At 48.4% G+C, this 22,514-nt stretch overlaps 1 protein-coding gene across 1 annotated transcript in view; it reads right to left on the bottom strand.

The window, feature by feature from the left end:
- The window catches only part of LOC141161753 (sodium channel protein type 2 subunit alpha-like), a 231,400-nt gene that overhangs the window by 92,299 nt on the left and 116,587 nt on the right, over nt 1-22,514 (bottom strand). Inside the window, exons 9-10 of the mRNA XM_073647026.1 lie at nt 2,418-2,559; nt 593-799 (exon numbers count right to left, since the gene is read on the bottom strand). Of these exons, the coding sequence (XP_073503127.1) occupies nt 593-799; nt 2,418-2,559 (349 nt within the window). The remainder of the gene's footprint in view (nt 1-592; nt 800-2,417; nt 2,560-22,514) is intronic.

Consider the following 22,514-nt stretch of genomic DNA (forward strand, 5'->3'; position numbering starts at 1 on the left):
ACAGTAGGTCTGCAGTCAACGTCTTTTTTTATATAGTTACGGTACAATTAAAAACCACAACGCATTCTTCAGGATCAAACCCTCATATGGCTATGTCAAGGAAAAATAAATAAATGAATAAGTTTAGCATGGCAGCACGGTGGCTCAGTGGTTAGCACTGTTGCCTTGCAGCACTGAGGTCCTGGGTTAAAATCCCACCAAGGACAACTTCTGCAAGGAGTTTGTATGTTTTCCTCGTGTTTGTGTGGGTTTCCTCCAGGTCCACCGGTTTCCTCCCACACTTCAAAGACATACTGATAGGGAATGTAGATTGTGAGCCCCAATGGGGATAGTGCCGATAATGTCTGTAAAGTGCTATGGAATAATGACGCTATGTAAGTGAGTAAAATAAATAAATAAGTACATTTTGGATGTTGGATGAAAAAACAGAAGGAAAAAAAATAGCTGTGTTTGAAATGTATTAAAGTGGTACAAATTGGAGATTGCCTATAAAAGTCTAGGTAAAAAAACAGAAAAGGTATCAAGTCCTTTTCATCCTGCTAATTTGTATGAATAGGTTTGGTGCTATACAAGCTGGTGGTGTACAAGTTACCTGAGCGTCCTCTTGCTGTTTTTTCAGACTCTCCATCATTTTCTTAAATTCTTCACATTTCTGCTGATCTTCTTGTAAAGTTGCCTGATTTTGTTCTTCATAAGCCATAGCGACCACAGCCAAAATCAAATTTACCAAATAGAAAGAGCCAAGGAATATCACCAGCACAAAAAAGATCATGTAGGTTTTTCCAGAAGCACGTAGGGTCTGTAGAAAAATAGAAAGCCTTGGTATAGGGATAGCAATTTTGCAATGTACTGTACCACTTCCCGGTTGCTCCCTTGTCAAAGTTCTCCCAACGGTCTTAACCATAAATGGTGGCTGTAAAGGTGATTTGTTGACACCAGCGTGGTGAGGGCTTGAGCGAATGAACAACTGCAATGGTCAACTTTTATGTCGACTCAACAGTGATGGAAGTCGAAAGAAAAGAGACCGTCAGGGAACCAGATAAGCACCGCCAAGGGAGCGGCAAGAGATTGGTAATATAAGTGTTACTTCTTCACTTACTTCATGTGATTATCAGCTGCTTGTACACAAAAAAAAGAGATTGGATAACTCCTTTAATGAGGTATGTCAATTGTGAACATTTAACACCTTTTCTTTGGGTAAATTCGAAACATTAGTTTTTTGCAATATAGTCGATGCCCCTTCTCCTTTGGTTTGAGTGGAGCAGATATGCATCACCATTGCTTTATTCATACTCTTTTTTTACTGCAGTTGTATGGTTTTGGGGGAAAGTGAACAGGGAATTTCCTTTTCATTTTATTGAAAAGGTGTCAGAGCTGTTGGATCATCACTAAAGCCATCACCTATGATCACCTATCTTAGATGTGCGTGTTTTTATGGATACATTCCCACATTGGATTTCAGCCGCAGACCTCCCACAGGAAAAGTGACACCGAGAAATCTTCGGTGCTAAATAAGTCGGAAAATATTGTTGCGAAAATGGTGCAGTGTTCACATCACGTTTTGGACACACATTCTTGACTTAATCGGGGGTAACAACTTCAACTTGGCTCTGATGAAGCCAGAGACTTTAATTATGAAATGGAGATTTTGGACTCAATTTGAGTTTTTTTTTTTTAGGGGTTTGTATCTATAGCCTACAATTATTAATCAGAAAGGGATATATTACCGTCTTACCCTTAAAATCTAACTTTGTTTCAAAAATTATTACAAGAATTCACCTCCACACGTGACGACTTAACAACCAAAAATTGGCTTAATCCACAACAATATTATAACAAATATTTTGCTTATACCTATGCCAAATTGATGAAAGGGACACTATCCTTATTATTTCCGTTTTAATCCTTCCCTATCTGGCCGCAGAAGTTGGCACCCTAAATGAATGCGATACAGCAGAAGGAATGAACTAGCATCTGTTTGCATCAGAACATCATGCTACTATTCCTGGGACCCTCCTGAAGAACCTCTGAAAGGAGGGGAAACGCATTGAGGCACAACAATTTCCCTACAACTCATGTTTTACTTCCATCAGCATTATCCTGAGGCATAATATGGGATTTAGATGAGCAATGTAATTTTTTGCATGACCCATTACTTATGGTACTTTTTCTATCAGTGTCATGTTTGGATGTATTATGACCGATACCAGGGACAGATATCCTCCTTGGTTCCTTCCTATATAATACTCTGCACTCCCTAATTACATGTGAAGTGAACATCCAACATCCCACAGCAGTTTTAAACATATCCTTGATACACCTTGGCAAGGAGGTTGCCGCCATGTGTGAATGCCTGCCTAACAACCTTGATCATGATATATAATAACAGTCAGTAAAGTACAGAATCCATACCATACCTTCATATACAGGTGCTCCCAGGCATCCTGAGTCATCAGTCGAAACAGAGATAAAAATGCCCAACCAAAAGTATCAAAGCTTGTATATCCGTAATTAGGGTTCCTTCCGACCTTCACACACATATATGAATCCGGGCACTGACTAAATGAAATGACATATGATGCTGTGTTACAAGTCTGATGTATAGTAAAAGAATGAAGTAAATCATTGAATCGTGAAAATATCTGCGTCAGCAAAAACTGCAGTTCCGCTCATGAACTACAGATGGCGACGTACCCGACATTTACTAAATCATAAAACTGGCAAAAGTGACGCAGAGCTGAGATTGTCAGGGGTGGTAAATCTAGACTTGTCAATTGTTACAGCTCTTCATGCTGTATGAACTTTAGGTTTTATGCTCATGGTCATATTATGGCTCTTGTCACAATAATAAAAATTATATTTCTAAGGTAAGAAGCTAATGATTTCCGCACATGGATCATTCTACCACTGAAAATTCTACATTATTATCAGTGGCTTAGTAACTGGGGTTGCAGCAATTGCAATCTACACCCCCCAGCTCTGTGAGTGAGGTCGCTAGCACATATCCCAGCCTATCAGACAAACTCACAATCATCAACATTTCTGGAAATGTTTAAAGGGAATATGCCAAAAGGTTTTTGGTATGTAATCTGAGAGCTGCATGATGTAAGGGCTGAAACACTGATTCCAGTGATATATCACTTACAGGGCTGTTGATGCAGTTTTGATAAAATCCCGGTTTTCTCTGCTGTAGATCTAGCAGTTCTCTGAATGCTGAGCTCTGTATAACCCCGCCCACACCACTGATTGGCTGCTTTCTGTGTGTACACTCTGCATATCTATAAATCTATAGCACACAGAGACTAGAGCTAAATAAACTCAGGCTCGAGGAAGATATATAAAAAATATATTTTTATTAAGGCAATTTAAAAAGATATCACAATGTAAAAACAGTATTAAAAAACAGAAACCTTCCACTGCCAATTGCTGAAGCCTTAGGTATAAATAACCCACATATATAATAATAGAAAGTACCCTAAAGAGAGCGGCCTGTATAATGAATATATTTGGTAATGGGCTTCAGACCGATTTAATAAGTATAGGAATGGTCCTAAATCAAAATGCTATAGGGGTAGCTTCAATTATAAATAGCCATAAGTATCTAGTAATGTAGATGTCAGTATAGATCCGTTTGATAGAGCTACATCAAAATTGTAGAATATGGTCAAACAATAAGCCACAATAATATATCAAGAGCCAGTATATAAAAGCATAGCGCAGGACCCACTAAAGGGAAAATACTTACAAATAAGACAGGTATTCAGCATGTGTCTCCCATTATACAGGCCGCTCTCTTTAGGGTACATTGTGATATCTTTTTAAATTGCCTTAATAAAAATATATTTTTTATATATCTTCCTCGAGCCTGAGTTTATTTAGCTCTAGTCTCTGTGTGCTATGTATCTATCTAGGAAGTATTATTGGTGACCTTTGTGTTATATCTATATGTGGCACCCCAGGGGTCTGGTTTCCACAGTAATGCAATGTTATGTCTGAGAGCAGGTGGGAGGTCTCTTGGTCAGGAATCCTATGCATGCCACACCTCCTGCCCAGTCCTGGGAGGGGAAGAACTTCCCCTGTATAAACCTGGGGCTGAGGCAGGGTTAGACAGTTCAGAGGGAGAGTTGAGCCAGGAGGGCTGACAGGGAGCTGTGGCTCCGGCTGGGCCCAGCTCCTGGGCCATGCCAGAAGTAGAGAAGAGAAGCAGCATAGGAAGAAACATCAGGAGCTCTGTGGGAGCAGTGTTACAAGGAGTCAGGGGCTGGCAGCTGCAGAGCTCGCCCTGACTGAGAAGATTTCTTACCGGACCCGGAGTCCGAGGCTGTGGGGACTAACTCCTACCCAGCAGCAGAATCCGTCAGGCAGGGGATTTCAGGTCCTCTGGCCAAGAAACCCGAAGGCACGGTCACACGCATGGGACCAGCACCGCCGTCATGGAGCGGAAGCTACTAGAAGGCCCCGAGTCACCGGCCATACGGGTGAGCACCACACGGTACACTCAGGGACGTGGGCTACTTATACCCGCCTCTAGCAAGGTAGCCAGAAGAGTACAGTCAGTTTGGGAGGCCTACAACTCCGCCTGGCCAGGGGAGATCCCATCTGCTGAAGGACTGACCAGGCCCCGATCGCTAGCCAGTACTCCGGGAGGGTCTATCTTTGTCACCAGTAAAGACCCTGAATCACACCGCATCGTCTCTGAGTGATTCCTGCTACCCCCATCATCCACGTCGGCTGACCTGAGGCCATACCCCTCCCGTTGGGGGTTATACCATCTACGCTGCACTATCCTACCACCGGCCTCAGCGGTCTGCCCTGCAGCGGCAGCTCCATAGCTGCATTCAACGGGTGGCGTAGTCGTCCTACATCTACCGCTAATACAGCGCCACTTAGTCTGACTCCCTGGGCACGGACCGGGTCACCGCCACGAGACTACAACCCTCAAGAGATCCGGCTCCGGGTAAGCTCCCGCGTGCGCAACGCAGCGCGACACAGGCCCAGGGGCGCGTCAACTTTTGGCGTAGTCGGCAGGATCTCGTGCCCGCAACCACCGGGTACTGCGTGCCTGAAAAAGACTGTTCAAACTTACCAGTGGTGCAGATTCCCGCCATCCGTGGAGGTTTCCCGCCATCCGGCGCCATCTTCTACCTTCTTCCCGCCATCCGCGAAGTTTTCCCGCCATCCGGCGCCATCTTCTGCCTTCTTCCCGCCATCCGTGGAGTTTTCCCGCCGTTGGACGCCATCTTGAAGACGCCGCGCGGGAAGAAGAGGGGCGTGGACTCCGAAAGCGTGCGAGAACTGAAGCCCCGCCTCACGTCCGGACGTTGCGTAAGGTCCTGGAAGGAGCCCAGCAGACGCCGACGTCACAGGAGCGCGACGGAAGGTCCTCAACCCTGACGATCCACTGCGGAGCCGCGGCCTACGGAAGAGGATCATCGCAAGGTAGGCCACGGTCCACTAGGGGGGAGAAGGATGCCGGATACGGAGGAAAGCTTCACCGCTTCAACCCCCGCCAGCGCCACCGCTGTTGCGGTCATGCCTTTCACCATGCCCTATATCCCGGGGGCAGCCTGGCTACCCCAGTACTCAGGGGAGTCACATACCCTGCATGACTTTAGAGAAAAGCTGGATAGCCTCTTCCAGGTGTACCCCCTCACAGAGGAGCAAAAAGTGAGCATCCTGGTGGCCCAATTAACCGGGGCAGCCCAAAGGGAGGTAAAGTCCTGGCCACCTGGGAGGAGGACTGTCGCAGAGATACTAACCCAGCTAACCGAGGAGGAGCTGCAGTACTACCAATACGAGGAAAGCCAAGAGGACCCGGACGGGTCTGAGGACTACCCTCAGGAGGGAGCACAAAGAGGACATAGCTACTGAAGGGAAGTAGCGTGAATAAAGAGCTGTAAATAGTTACCCGTAAGGGTACAAGGACTGCTGCTAATTAAAATATGGTCCCCGTTGGGATTAGTGAATTGTTCCCCATGTGCCCCTATCTTAAACCAGGCTGAGGACTGTGAGCAGCCATTCCTTATCCCCACTGGCCGAGGACTGAGAGTGGCCATATCCTGTAAATAATTATGTGTTTCTAGTAATTTATGGGAGTCTTTGGTGGATTTACCGGGAATCCTTTGTACATGGTTGGAGCGTAACCCAGGAATGGACTAAAGACTGTTAAGGACTCGGGGCAGGACAGACCCCTACCTGGTTACGTCTCCCTGTTTTGGTGAAATGGACACCTTGCTTTTCTTCAAAACTGCACCCGGTTGCGGACACGCCGTAACCATCTTTATGTGTTTTTCTTATTGTATTATTATTGTTTATACCTTGTTATGTTTTTCTAAAAATATGTTTAGTCCCGGAGTACTAAATTTCACTAGGGGGGAATGTGGCACCCCAGGGGTCTGGTTTCCACAGTAATGCAATGTTATGTCTGAGAGCAGGTGGGAGGTCTCTTGGTCAGGAATCCTATGCATGCCACACCTCCTGCCCAGTCCTGGGAGGGGAAGAACTTCCCCTGTATAAACCTGGGGCTGAGGCAGGGTTAGACAGTTCAGAGGGAGAGTTGAGCCAGGAGGGCTGACAGGGAGCTGTGGCTCCGGCTGGGCCCAGCTCCTGGGCCATGCCAGAAGTAGAGAAGAGAAGCAGCATAGGAAGAAACATCAGGAGCTCTGTGGGAGAAGTGTTACAAGGAGTCAGGGGCTGGCAGCTGCAGAGCTCGCCCTGACTGAGAAGATTTCTTACCGGACCCGGAGTCCGAGGCTGTGGGGACTAACTCCTACCCAACAGCAGAATCCGTCAGGCAGGGGATTTCAGGTCCTCTGGCCAAGAAACCCGAAGGCACGGTCACACGCATGGGACCAGCACCGCCGTCATGGAGCGGAAGCTACTAGAAGGCCCCGAGTCACCGGCCATACGGGTGAGCACCACACGGTACACTCAGGGACGTGGGCTACTTATACCCGCCTCTAGCAAGGTAGCCAGAAGAGTACAGTCAGTTTGGGAGGCCTACAACTCCGCCTGGCCAGGGGAGATCCCATCTGCTGAAGGACTGACCAGGCCCCGATCGCTAGCCAGTACTCCGGGAGGGTCTATCTTTGTCACCAGTAAAGACCCTGAATCACACCGCATCGTCTCTGAGTGATTCCTGCTACCCCCATCATCCACGTCGGCTGACCTGAGGCCATACCCCTCCCGTTGGGGGTTATACCATCTACGCTGCACTATCCTACCACCGGCCTCAGCGGTCTGCCCTGCAGCGGCAGCTCCATAGCTGCATTCAACGGGTGGCGTAGTCGTCCTACATCTACCGCTAATACAGCGCCACTTAGTCTGACTCCCTGGGCACGGACCGGGTCACCGCCACGAGACTACAACCCTCAAGAGATCCGGCTCTGGGTAAGCTCCCGCGTGCGCAACGCAGCGCGACACAGGCCCAGGGGCGCGTCATATAAATCTGCCAATCAGTGGTGAGGGCGGGGTTATACAGAGCTGGAGGATTACATGGCACAAGGCAACTAGTCCTCCAGTGATAATCTCCTGCTGATAAAATACTGATTTTATTGAATCTGCACCAAGCAGCTCATCTCAGTAGACATATTTCACAGACCAAATTGTGGGAATACTGTGTGGTAGGCATAAAGAGGGCAATGATACCCAACAGTGGGAGGACTTATTATGAAGATACAATGGGTCATCATTACTATGAGGTTAAACAGAAAAACTAGCCTAAATATTTGAGGTGAGAATAAGGCACTCAGAAGATCACTATTAGGCTATGTTCACACCTTCAATATTTAGTCAGTATTTTACTTCACTATGCGTAAGCCAAAGCCAGGAGTGGAACAATCAGAGAAAAGTATAATAGAAACACGTCACCACTTCTGGTTTTGGCTTACAAATACTGATGTAAAATACTGACCAAATACTGAACGTGTGAACGTGGCCTTACGGTGTGGAGGCATTATAACTGTGTGGAATATTAAAGATGGCATTTTTACTGTCTGGTTCACTATTACTGCCTAGGGCAGCGTGCCTGTCTATCTACTTCATCGCTCTACATCCCTTCAGTTCATGGCCATTGTTGTCCTGAGTTTTGCATCCCGGCTATGGAAGGCACTCATGCACAGATCTCTGGTTCTATTTGAGTGTACTGTAAATGCTGTGTTTGTGTGTACAGTATATCTTGTGATTCCTGTGATTATGTGTGTATAGTACAGTATATGCTTTGTTTGTGTACAGTATATCCTGTGATTATGCTTGTACAGTACATGCTTAGTTTGTGTGTACAGTATATGATGTGTTTCTTTGTACAATATATGCTGTGTTTGTATGTACAGTATATAATGTGTTTGCGTGTACAATATATGTTGTGTTTATGTGTGTACAGTATATGCTGTGTTTATGTGTGCATACAGTATGTGATTATGTGTGTACAATATATGTTGTGTTTATGGGTGTACAGTATATGTTGTGTTTATGTGTGTACAGTATATGCTGTGTTTGTGTGCATACAGTATGTGATTATGTGTGTACAATATATGTTGTGTTTATGGGTGTACAGTATATGTTGTGTTTATGTGTGTACAGTATATGCTGTGTTTATGTGTGCATACAGTATGTGATTATGTGTGTACAATATATGTTGTGTTTATGGGTGTACAGTATATGCTATGTTTATGTGTTGTGGTAGATCGGCTCACTCGGCTGCACATAGAGGTAGACACAGGAACACTGTCTCTTTAAATCTTCCACTGGTTTATTAAGAGTACTGCATAAACCAGTGCAACGTTAGCAAAACAAACACAGCCTTCCCAGCCTAACAGGAAAACAAAAACATAATGTATGGCACAGTCCTTTTTACTAGGGAATCCGTCCACTTCAGGAACAAACAACACAAGGTTTAGCTTTCCTTAACATGAAAACACAGCTCCAGAGCTTGCACCTCCAGACCCACCCAACACTGAATGCTCTAGAAGGCTGGGTATTTATCCTCTGGACTCCATGCACTCTACAGCTGTTCAATTAACCTAGCACTAAACATGGCCGATTAACCCCTCTCAGCACTTATTGTGCTGGAGTTTTTTTCCTAGGTTTATATTACTGGCGCTAACAACCTCAGTGCTACATGTGGCACCCCAGGGGTCTGGTTTCCACAGTAATAGCCATATTACGTCTGTGAGCAGGTGGGAGGTCTCCTGGTCAGGAATCCTAAGCATACCACACCTCCTGCCCAGTCCTGGGAGGGGAAGAACTTCCCCTATATAAAGCTGGGGCTGAGACAGGGTTAGAGAGTAGAGTAGAGTGAGAGAACACAGACAGAGACACAGTCTGGTCTGTAGTGGAGCAGCTTTAGGGAAAGAAAGATCAGGAGCTCTGTGGGAGCTGTGCTAAAAGAGATCAGGGGCTGGAAGCTGTAGAGCTCGCCCTGATTGAAGAGTTCTGACCGGACCCGGAGTCCGAGGCTGTGGGGACGAATCCTTACCCAGCAGCAGAAACCGACCGGCAGGGGATTTCAGGTCCTCTGGCCAAGAAACCCGAAGGCACGGTCACACGCAAGGGACCAGCACCGCCGTCGTGGAGCGGAAGCTACCAGAAGGCCCCGAGTCACCGGCCATACGGGTGAGCACCACACGGTACACTCAGGGACGTGGGCTACTTTTACCCGCCTCTAGCAAGGTAGCCAGAAGAGTACGATTAGTTGGGGAGGCCTACAACTCCGCCTGGCCAGGGGAGATTCCATCTGCTCACGGACTGACCAGGCCCCGATCGCTAGCCAGTACTCTGGGAGGGTCTACCTTTGCCACCAGTAAAGACCCTGAACGACACCGCACCGTCTCTGAGTGTTTCATCATCCACGTCCGCTGCCCTGAGGCCATACCCCTCCCGTTGGGGGTTATACCATCCACGCTGCACAACCGTACCACCGGCCTCAGCGGTCTGCCCTGCAGCGGCGGTCTCATAACCGCATTCAACGGGTGGCGTAGTCGAGCAATATAACATCTTCTGACAAGCACTGCCACTTAGTTTGACTCCCTGGGCACGGACCGGGTCACCGCCACGAAACTACTACCCATATCAGATCCGGCTCCGGGTAGGCCCCCGCGTGCGCAACGCTACTTGGCACAGGTCCAGGGGCGCGTCAACTTTGGCGTAGTCGGCAGGATCTCGTGCCCGCAACCACCGGGTACTGCGTGCCTGAAAAAGACTGTTAAACTTACCTGTGGTGAAGATTCCCGCCATCCGACGCCATCTTTTGCCTTCTTCCCGCCATCCGTGGAGTTTTCCCGCCATCCGACGCCATCTTTTGCCTTCTTCCCGCCATCCGTGGAGTTTTCTCGCCATTGGACGCCATCTCGAGGACGCCGCGCGAGAAGAAGAGGGGCGTGGACTCCGAAAGCGCGCGAGAACTGAAGCCCCGCCTCACGTCCGGACGTTGCGTAAGGTCCTGGAAGGAGCCCAGCAGACGCCCACGTCACAGGAGCGCGACGGAAGGTCCTCAACCCTGACGATCCACTGCGGAGCCGCGGCCTACGGAAGAGGATCATCGCAAGGTAGGCCACGGTCCACTAGGGGGGAGGAGGATGTCGGATACGGAGGAGAGCTTCACTGCTACAGCCACCGCCAGCACCACCGCTGCTGCGGTCATGCCTTTCACCATGCCCTACATCCCGGGGGCAGCCTGGCTACCCCAGTACTCAGGGGAGTCCCATACCCTAAATGACTTCAGAGAAAGGCTGGATAGCCTCTTCCAGGTGTACCCCCTCACAGAAGAGCAAAAAGTGAGCATCCTGGTGGCTCAATTAACAGGGGCAGCCCAAAGGGAGGTAAAGTCCTGGCCACTTGGGAGGAGGAGGACTGTCGCAGAGATACTAGCCCGGCTGAAGGACACCTTTGATACCCGTACCTCAGCCGAGATCAAGCTTAGATTCTACGGGTGCAAGCAGCGAGCACATGAGAATATAAGGGACTATGCACTAAACCTACAAGAAGCCCTGAGAGCCATTAAGCAGGCCGACCCTGACGGCGTGGGAAACGAAGACAAGTTGTTGACTGAACAATTTATAGAGGGTCTACATTGCAATGCCCACCGAACCCAGTTGCGAGCAATGGCCTTACAGGACCCTCATCTGGACTTTGCACAGTTCAAGGACAGAGCCATCCGGGTGCTCCGAGAACCGGCACCAGGTGGCGCTGTGACCCACAAACGCCCTGCTACCATTTACCACCAGGAGACGGCGCCCTTGTCGGCAGGGCCTGTGGGAGCTGATGCGCAGGCTTTAAACAATGACCCGGCTACAGACCTGCACCGTCAGGTCCAAGAGCTAACTAAAAGCGTTGCCGCGCTAACCCGAACTGTGCAGTCTTTACAGGTTGCTACTCCAGGGAAGATCCAGCTGGCATCCGGACCGGAGGATATCCCGTGGCGCCGACCAAGGAGGACCCCACCGGCCAGAGGAAGACCCAGCGACCGATACAACGAGGACGGACAACCCATCTGCCGCCGCTGCAATCAACCCGGACATATGGCAAGGTACTGTCCTTTAAACTGGCACAACCTGGGGTAGAGGGCCAACCCCTAGGAATAAGATCACCAGGCCCATCGAACTGGCGTGACAAATACGTGGGAGGACGTCCAGTCTTGCCTGTAGTACTGGATGGCATTCCTATGAGTGCCCTACTTGACACCGGGTCACAGGTCACCACCATCCCGTACGTGCTCTTTAAGCAGTACTGGAATGACTCGGATATAACCCGCTACCCTGACGACGACTTGAGTATCATCGCCAGCAATGGTCAACCCGTGCCACAGATCGGATTCAAAGAGATGACCATTAAAGTCGGTAGAGTCGAACTGGCAGCACAGGGACTGATCATTGTAGACATTGACAAGCGCGAGAGTCACCCAAAGATAACTCTAGGAACTAATGTGATTGAAAATTGTCTTGCAGAGATGATTTTCATTTTACAGCAGGTTGCCAAGAACGCCAGCTCCGGCCAACAGCGAGTGCTCCAAAAAGAGATCCGGGCACTGATGCGGCGGCAACAGGTGGAACTCTCCGGTGGTGAGATTGGAAGCGTGAGAATGTGTGACCCTTTCCCTATTGCCATGCCCCCGAAAAGTGAAATGATGATTTGGTGCCGGGCAGCTATTGGTCTAAGAGGTAGAGACTACCAAGCAATGGTAGAACCCGTCTACTCAGACAGTAGGCCCACCATTTTGACAGCACGGGGGGTGGTTGATGTACGCCATGGGAGGGTGCCCGTTCGCATAATAAACATCGGGAAAAGGGAAGTGTACCTGCCCCGGTATGCTACGCTAGCCAAATTGTATACCATCAATCAAAATTCTGTACAGTCCGTGGAACCCTTGCCTCCATCTCATCCAGAGGAAGGTAACGGCTCTAAGAAAACAATAGAGGACTGGTGTCAGCAACTACATTTGGGTACTGACTCCACTCCCTCACACCAGAAACAGGGAGTCTATCGGGTGGTTCAAGAGTACGAGAGAGTGTTTAGTAAACACCCGTTAGACTTCGGGCGAGTAAAGGGGGTAGAACATCATATCCCCACGGGAGACCATCCTCCCATAAAGAAGAGATACCAACCCGTACCCCCTGCACACTACCAACACGCCAAGGGGATGCTTAGAGACATGAAGGAGGCTGGGGTAATCAGGGATAGCTGTAGCCCCTGGGCAGCTCCACTAGTCTTGGTTAAAAAAAAAGACAACACCATGAGAATGTGTGTAGATTACCGGAAAATCAACCGTATCACACACAAAGATGCGTACCCCTTACCAAGGATAGAGGAGTCTTTGGCTGCTTTAAAATCTGCTAACTTCTTCTCCACTTTGGATCTCACTAGCGGGTACTGGCAGGTTCCTGTCGCAGAGGCGGACCGGGAGAAGACCGCATTCACTACCCCGATGGGACTTAGCGAGTTTACCTGCATGCCGTTCGGACTCTGCAACGCACCAGGAACCTTCCAACGATTGATGGAATGCTGTCTGGGACACCGGAACTTTGAGACGGTCCTGCTGTACCTGGACGATGTTATAGTTTATTCCAAAACCTACGAGGACCACCTGAAACACCTGGCGGAAGTGTTCGAAGCCCTGGCAAACTACGGTCTGAAGGTGAAACCGTCGAAGTGTCACCTGCTAAAACCAAAAGTGCAGTACCTGGGACACGTGGTGAGTGCTGACGGAGTGGCTCCCGACCCTGATAAGATCACCGCGATTAAGGAATGGCCAAGACCCTCCAGCGTAAAGGAAGTGCGGCAGTTCCTCGGGTTGGTAGGCTACTACCGAAGATTCATTCCCGGTTTCACCAAAAAGGCAGCTCCTATGCAGGACCTCCTGATAGGCCAGTCCAGGAAGGCCAAGAACCAGAAGCCGCCCTTCAGATGGGAGAAGCTGGAAGAAGAGTCCTTCCGCCAGCTGAAGATGGCCCTCACGGGGGATGAAATCCTGGCGTACCCTGATTACAGCCAGCCCTTTATCCTCTACACCGACGCAAGTAACATCGGGCTAGGAGCCGTACTGTCCCAGATCCAGCAGGGGAGAGAACGGGTAATTGCTTACGCCAGCCGAAAACTGCGACCCACCGAAAGAAACCCTGAGAATTACAGCTCATTCAAGCTAGAGTTCCTGGCAGTGGTGTGGGCAGTCACCGAACGCTTTAAGCACTACCTCGCCTCTTCGCGGTTCACCGTGTACACGGATAACAACCCGTTGACACACCTGGACACTGCAAGACTCGGTGCCCTGGAGCAGAGATGGATGGCCCGCCTGTCCAACTATGAGTTCACGATCAAATACCGGGCAGGACGCTCCAATACCAACGCGGATGCCTTGTCCAGAATGCCAAACCTACCGGACGTAGGGGAAGATCCAGAGGAACTGGAAGAAGTTGAACTCCCCGCGTTTCACCGTCATGGGACTACCCAGTATTCCCACCGTGTAAGGGGTAAGCAATCCGCTACGTTCAACCCCTTACCTCATTACAACTGGGCGGAAACACAAGACAGTGACCCCGCCGTCCGACTAGTGAAGGAGATGCTGACTCGGCCAGATGCCCGCCTTGACCCAGACGCTCCGGAGGAGACCAAGCAACTGTGGGCTGAGAAGAGTCGACTGTTTCTTTACAAGGGGAAGTTGTGCCGCAGAATGGTTAACTCCCGGACGCATGAACTGATCTGGCAAGTAGTGGTGCCAAGAAGAGACGCGGCTATGGTACTGGAGGCATACCACGACGGAGCTGGGCACTTCGGATGGAAGAAGCTGGAGTTCCTGCTGCGCGGGCGGTTCCACTGGGTAGGCATGAGAGGGACCATCGAGAGGTGGTGCAGAGACTGTGGCCCATGCAACCTAAGAAGGAAGTACCGTGCCAGCCAGAAGACTCCCCTGCAGTCCATCGTCACCAGGCAGCCGTTGGAACTGGTAGCCTTGGACCATGTAAAACTGACCCCCAGCAGAAGTGGCTACGTCTATGCGTTAACCATCGTGGATCACTACTCCCGGTTCTTGGTTGTAGTCCCCGTCAAGGACTTAACGGCTCAAACAGCAGCTAGAGCCTTCCAGCAGCACTTCTGTCGTCCACACGGATACCCAGAGCAGGTGCTGACGGACCAAGGACCTGCCTTTGAAGCGGAAGTCTTCCAGGAGTTCTGCACTCTGTATGGCTGCCGGAAGATAAGAACAACACCCTATCATCCGCAAACCAATGGACTTTGCGAGAAGATGAACCAGGTGGTGATAGACCTTCTGAAAACATTGCCCCTGGAAGAACGCAGTCTGTGGCCTGAGAAACTGCCTGATCTGGTGGACCTATACAACCACATCCCTGTAGGTTCTACCAACTGTACCCCGGCTTACCTAATGAGAGCAAGACCTGGTAAGCTGCCTGTTGATCTGGATATGGGAGTCCTGACACCCGAGGACACTTCACCAGAAGCAGACTGGGACACAGAGAGGCAGCAGCAGTACCGGAAAGTACAGGAGAGCGTTGAGCGAAGTCTCCGTCAAGCAAGAGAAAGACAGGAGAAGACTTACAACCAGTGTGCTCCCGCTGTTCCCCTGGTACCTGGAGAGCAGGTCTTGAAGAGGAAAAGACGGCTCCACAAGTTGGACGACCAGTGGGAGAAGGACCCGTACACCGTACTGCCATCAAGCCATGAAAACCCAAAAATCTGCACAATCAGTAAGGATGGAGGAGAAATCACAGCCATTGTCTCCCAAGATCACCTGAAGAAGTGTCCCGAGCAGCTACGAAACCCTGAAGAAGATCAAGAAAACCCTCGACCCGCAGAGGAAAGGGAAGAGATGGTCAGTACTGTACTCTGAGACTTCCCTCGGTCTTGGACACAGGTAAATGGCGCTGTTGTGGTACCCGTCCTCACCTTCCTCCAGCCAGCATCCCAAGTGCCTACGGAAAAACAGGTAGAGCTGGAAGAGCAGCCGGTCCAGGAGGCAGAAGACCCCACACAAGCAGACCAGGAGAATCGATCCTCTGCTTATAGTGAGCCTGCCGTACCCCTAGTGAGCCAAAGAGCCCGTAGACAGCTGCCCAGTTTACCTTTGACAGCTCCTACATCTTGTAGCTCAGGACCAGTCAGTAAGCTCCGTAGGTCCACTAGAGCCACTAGAGGCCAGTTGCCCGTACGTTGGAGGATCTAAAGTGTTTAGACTGTTTTATTTGTATTTACCTGTTTATTGTTGCTTGTAAATAATTATGTATCTCTAGTTATTTCATAGGTGTCTTTAATGGATTATCCGGAATCCTTTGTATATATGTTTGGAGCGTAACCCAGGAAAGGACTAAGACTGTTAAAGACTCGGGGTAGGACAGACCCCTACCTGGTTACGGCTCCCTGTTCCTTGGTGAAATGGACACCCTTGTTTTCTTCAAAAACTGCACCCGGTTGCGGACACGCCGTGACCATCATAATGTGTTTTTCTTTGTTATGCTGTTTCTGTTTATAACTTGTTTTGTTTACAAAAATATGTTTAGTCCCGGAGTACTAAATTTCACTAGGGGGGAATGTGGCACCCCAGGGGTCTGGTTTCCACAGTAATAGCCATATTACGTCTGTGAGCAGGTGGGAGGTCTCCTGGTCAGGAATCCTAAGCATACCACACCTCCTGCCCAGTCCTGGGAGGGGAAGAACTTCCCCTATATAAAGCTGGGGCTGAGGCAGGGTTAGAGAGTAGAGTAGAGTGAGAGAACACAGACAGAGACACAGTCTGGTCTGTAGTGGAGCAGCTTTAGGGAAAGAAAGATCAGGAGCTCTGTGGGAGCTGTGCTAAAAGAGATCAGGGGCTGGAAGCTGTAGAGCTCGCCCTGATTGAAGAGTTCTGACCGGACCCGGAGTCCGAGGCTGTGGGGATGATTCCTTACCCAGCAGCAGAAACCGACCGGCAGGGGATTTCAGGTCCTCTGGCCAAGAAACCCGAAGGCACGGTCACACGCAAGGGACCAGCACCGCCGTCGTGGAGCGGAAGCTACCAGAAGGCCCCGAGTCACCGGCCATACGGGTGAGCACCACACGGTACACTCAGGGACGTGGGCTACTTTTACCCGCCTCTAGCAAGGTAGCCAGAAGAGTACGATTAGTTGGGGAGGCCTACAACTCCGCCTGGCCAGGGGAGATTCCATCTGCTCACGGACTGACCAGGCCCCGATCGCTAGCCAGTACTCCGGGAGGGTCTACCTTTGCCACCAGTAAAGACCCTGAACGACACCGCACCGTCTCTGAGTGTTTCATCATCCACGTCCGCTGCCCTGAGGCCATACCCCTCCCATTGGGGGTTATACCTGTTAGAACCTTGCTCTTAGGTTTTTTTTCCTTTGCTGGTCACATGACCTTGTTGGCCTATTTAATCCTGCTCCGCCCTTCTGGCTTTGCTGGACTTCATTGTATATCTACTTTCTAGCTAGCCTGTGCTCTGTGTCTTGCTCTGTTAGTTTGCTTGGTCTACTGACCTCTATGTTCTATATATTTTGTTTGTTCGTCTGTCTGCTACTATTTCTGTTAGGAGGTGTCCCATATTCCTCCCAGTCCTTAGTACTTGTAGGGATTCCTTCCCCACATCTATAGGTCTCCGTACAGACTAGCTTAGGACTTTAGCAGGTCTGATCGCAGGATCAGGTCCCCTGTTACATCGTAGGGATTCAGCTGAGTTCTATCGTAGGGACAGATCTCCTCTCTTTCCTTAGCTCTGGTAGCAGAACATAACAGTAAGTCCAGCCTGCAAATTCTCTAAGGAAAGATTTTTCTGTTCCATCATGGTGTTGGTTCAGGATTTGGCTCATCGCCTGCAGGGACTCTCTCTGGAGGTGGCCGAGCTCCGTCAGCACGTGAGTAGCTGTCCTGGAGCACATTTCTTGGAGCCTAAGGTATGTTTGCCGGATTTATTTTTTGGTGAACAACGAGAATTTTTTTCATTTAAAAATGCTTGCTTATTGTATTTTCGTTTGAGACCTAAGTCCTCTGGGGATGAATCCCAGCGCGTAGGGTTCATAATGTCACTTTTGCGCAAAGAGCCTCAGGAGTGGGCCTTTTCTTTGCAACCTAGTGATACATGCTTCAGATCAGTGGATAGTTTTTTTTCTGCTTTGGGACTATTATATGATGATCCTGACCGTGTCGCATCAGCTGAGACTGAGTTGAGACGTTTAAAACAGGGATCAGGTAATGTGGAAAAATATTGTACTCATTTCCGTCGTTGGTCTACTCAAACAGGGTGGAACAATTCTGCTCTGAAAAGTCTATTTCTTGCTGGGCTCAGTGAAAGGGTTAAAGACCTGCTAATTGCTTATCCTACACCTGAAGATTTGCAACAGGCTATGCAATTAGCTATACGGGTGGATAGAAGACTGCGTGCAAGGGTTAATGAGAGCAAATCCTCTGCTATGTCAGTTTCTGGTTATGAGAATGTGTGTACTAACAGTGGTGAACCGATGGAGATTGGATCGGTGGCACCTCGCTCTCAAGAAAAAGATCGTCGATTTTCTGAAGGCTTGTGTTTCTATTGCGGAAAATCTGGTCATTTGATTAAAGGCTGTGAGCTTCGTATGAAGAAAGAAAAAAAAAAGGTCAGTCACGCCCGTATTGCCTGTTTAAATTCCAAGGGTATATTTTTAGCTGCTTCCACGATTGCTCAGAAAAAATTAATGGAATTTTGAGTGTTTGTTGATTGCGGGTCTACTCTGAATGTAATTGATGGGGGATTCGTGGAAAGACTCAATTTAAAACCTGAACCTTTATCATCCCCCATTGCTGTGGTTTCTGTGGATGGTTCCCCTTTGAAGAATATTACTCTCAAGGTCTGTGAAATTCCTCTCACTATTAATGGTGTTCACCATGAGAAATTGGATTTGGTAGTGTTGAATAACTTGCCTTCTCCAGTAATATTGGGATTGCCCTGGTTAAAATTTCACAATCCTGTACTGGATTGGTCTACCAGTGAAATTAAATCCTGGAGCCATAAATGTTATGACAAGTGTTGTAACGGGCGTATTGCAGCTTTGGATAGGGGAGAATTGCCTGTTCCTATTCAGGATTTTTGGAGAGTTTTTTCTGAGAAGGAATCGCAGGTTTTGCCTCCCCATAGAGACTATGATTGTTCTATTGAATTTGTCCCTGGAGCGACTCTTCCTAAAAGTCGTTTATTTAACCTTACTATTCCTGAGAGGAAGGCTTTGGAGGAATTCATACAGACAAGTTTGGCCGCCGGTCACATTAGGCCCTCTAAGTCTCCTGTGGCGGTTGGATTTTTTTTTGTAAAAAAAAAGGACGGCGGTTTACGTCCTTGTCTGGATTTTCGTGAGATTAACAAAATTACTGTACGCAATCCTTACCCACTGCCATTGATTCCTGATCTGTTTAACCAGTTAATGGGGGCCAAGTGGTTCTCTAAAATTGACCTTAAGGGGGCATACAATCTGTTGCGCATGAAGGAGGGTGACGAATGGAAGACTGCTTTTAACACTCCTGTGGGTCATTTTGAGAATCTGGTTATGCCTTTTGGTCTTACTAATGCTCCTGCATTTTTTCAGAATCTGATTAATGACATCCTTAGACCTTTGATCGGTAAAAATGTGGTTGTGTATTTGGATGACATTTTGATTTATTCGCCAGATCTGGAGTCTCATTGGCGGAGCGTGCGTGAGGTATTACAGTTATTAATGGACAATTCGCTTTTTGCTAAGCTGGAGAAATGTGAGTTCGCTGTACAGAGAATTAGTTTTTTGGGCTACATTATCTCCAGCAAAGGTTTTGAGATGGATCCGGTTAAGGTTCAGGCTGTACAGGAATGGCCTAGGCCTATTGGTTTGAAATCGATACAGAGGTTTTTGGGTTTCGCCAATTACTACAGAAAATTCATAAAAAATTTTTCTAGTATTGTCAAACCTCTGACTGATCTCACCAGGAAAGGTGCTGATGCGGTTCAGTGGTCTTCTGAGGCCATTGAAGCTTTTGTGTATCTCAAGGAGAGGTTCACCTCTGCTCCCATCCTTATGCAGCCTGATGTTACTAGGCCGTTTTTGGTTGAGGTTGATGCTTCCTCTGTGGGGGTTGGCGCAGTATTGTCTCAGGATAACGGGGATGGATTACATCCCTGTGCCTTTTTTTCAAAAAATTTTTCGGAGACTGAACTGAATTACGATATTGGTAATCGGGAATTATTGGCTATTAAACTCGCATTTGAACACTGGCGCCACTTCTTGGAAGGTGCGGAATTTCCCGTTCAGGTTCTTACGGATCATAAAAATCTGATATATCTTGATGCTGCCAAGCGCCTGAATGCCCGTCAGGCTAGGTGGGCACTGTTTTTCTCGCGGTTTAATTTCTCCGTTACTTACATCCCTGGTACTAAGAATGTTAAGGCGGATGCCTTGTCTCGCAGTTTTTCTCCCATAGTCGGTGCTGAGAAAGAGGAGAACATTTTACAAGAAGGTGTTGTGATAGCTGCTTTGGACTCCATTTTGGAAAATGAGATTCTTAAAGCACAGGAGAATGCCCCTTCTAACACTCCTCATGGGAGGTTGTTTGTGCCTGGGACCTTTAGGAGAGATTTGTTTGTTGAGTGTCACGAATCTCGGTTGGCAGGTCATCCCGGAATCTCTGAGACCAAGAGACTGGTGGGTCGCAGTTTTTGGTGGCCTGGATGGCAGAAGGAAGTCATTAAGTGGGTGCGTCAATGTACTATATGTGCTAGATCGAAGTCCTCACATACTCCTGCTGCGGGGTTGCTTTGTCCTTTGGAGGTTCCCAGTGCTCCTTGGACACATTTGGCTATGGACTTTATAACTGACCTTCCCCCCTCTGAGGGTTTTACTGTCATCTGGGTGGTCGTGGACCGTTTTAGCAAGATGTGTCACTTGGTTCCTTTCGTCAAACTGCCCTGCGCTAAAACTCTCGCTAAGGCCTTTGTCAAGGAAATTGTCAGACTTCATGGCGTTCCTACTGACATTGTTTCTGATAGGGGTCCTCAGTTCATGGCTCGTTTTTGGCGTGCCTTTTGTGATAGGTTGGGAGTTCATTTGTCGTTCTCGTCCGGATATCATCCTGAATCTAATGGCCAGACAGAAAGGAAAAACCAGGATGTTGAGCAGTTCTTGCGTTGTTTTGTGGCAGACAATCAAGAGGGGTGGTCTGAGTTTCTGCCACTTGCTGAATTTGCTCTGAACAATCATACATCTTCTTCTGCTGGTTGTTCGCCTTTTTTTTGTTGTTCTGGGAGACATCCGTCGTTTGGGTCGTTCTCCAAGTTGGGATCTGCCGTGCCTGAGGAGGAGAATTTTTCCGGTGATTTGGAGAGAGTTTGGACGGATGTGCGTGGTAATCTTCAGGAGGCCAACAGAAAATCTAAAGACTACTTTGATAGGAAATGACAGGAGGTTTTGTTCGCTGTTGGTGACATGGTTTGGTTGTCCTCTAGGAATCTGCGGTTGAGGATTCCTTCAAAGAAATTGGGTCCCAAGTTTGTAGGGCCCTTTAAGGTGCTTCAGGTTGTCAACCAATCTGCTGTTAGGTTGGAGGTTCCTACCTCCTGGAGAATTAATCCGGTATTTCATGTCTCTCTGTTGAAAAAAGCTGTTGTATCGGATTGTGACGCCTCTGCCTCTGTTCCTCCGGTGGTGGAGGACGGGGAATATGAAATTTCTCGCATCCTTAACTCTAGACGGTATAGAGGTAGTTTGCAGTATCTTGTGGCCTGGAAAGGTTTCGGTCCCGAGGATAACTCTTGGGTGAGGTCGGATGATGTTTCCGCGTCCAGACTTATCAGAGCGTTTCACAGGAGATTTCCTGATAAGCCTGGTCCTAGGGGATCCGGAGGATCCTCTTAGAAGGGGGGGTACTGTTAGAACCTTGCTCTTAGGTTTTTTTTCCTTTGCTGGTCACATGACCTTGTTGGCCTATTTAATCCTGCTCCGCCCTTCTGGCTTTGCTGGACTTCATTGTATATCTACTTTCTAGCTAGCCTGTGCTCTGTGTCTTGCTCTGTTAGTTTGCTTGGTCTACTGACCTCTATGTTCTATATATTTTGTTTGTTCGTCTGTCTGCTACTATTTCTGTTAGGAGGTGTCCCATATTCCTCCCAGTCCTTAGTACTTGTAGGGATTCCTTCCCCACATCTATAGGTCTCCGTACAGACTAGCTTAGGACTTTAGCAGGTCTGATCGCAGGATCAGGTCCCCTGTTACATCGTAGGGATTCAGCTGAGTTCTATCGTAGGGACAGATCTCCTCTCTTTCCTTAGCTCTGGTAGCAGAACATAACAATACCATCCACGCTGCACAACCGTACCACCGGCCTCAGCGGTCTGCCCTGCAGCGGCGGTCTCATAACCGCATTCAACGGGTGGCGTAGTCGAGCAATATAACATCTTCTGACAAGCACTGCCACTTAGTTTGACTCCCTGGGCACGGACCGGGTCACCGCCACGAAACTACTACCCCTATCAGATCCGGCTCCGGGTAGGCCCCCGCGTGCGCAACGCTACTTGGCACAGGTCCAGGGGCGCGTCACTACATATCTCCCTTCCAGTACTTTCCCCGTGACTTTGTCATAGTGTGTACAGTATATGCTGTGTTTATATGTACACTATATGCTGTGTTTGTGTGTACATTATATGCTGTGTTTGTGTGTACAGTATATGCTTTGTTTACGTGTGTACATTATATGCTGTTTATGGGTTTACAGTATATGCTGTGATTATGTGTGTACAGTATATGCTGTGATTATGTGTGTACAGTATATGCTGTGATTATGTGTATAGTATATGTAGTTTATGTGTTTATATGCTGTGGTTGTATGTACAGATAATGCTGTGTTTATGTGTGTACAGTATATGCTGTGTTTGTGTGTGTTCAGTATATGATGTGTTTATGTGTGTACAGTATATACTGTGTTTATGTGTGTACATTATAAGTGCCATTGGCATGACCATGTGCATCCCTCTTTTTTGTCTAAATTTTGCACAGTTATAAGAAAATATTTTTATTTTGTTCTTG

This window comes from Phyllobates terribilis, unplaced genomic scaffold (assembly GCF_046119375.1).
Source record: "Phyllobates terribilis strain yellow unplaced genomic scaffold, ASM4611937v1 Scaffold_9__5_contigs__length_417890890, whole genome shotgun sequence".
Taxonomy (NCBI): domain Eukaryota; kingdom Metazoa; phylum Chordata; class Amphibia; order Anura; family Dendrobatidae; genus Phyllobates; species Phyllobates terribilis.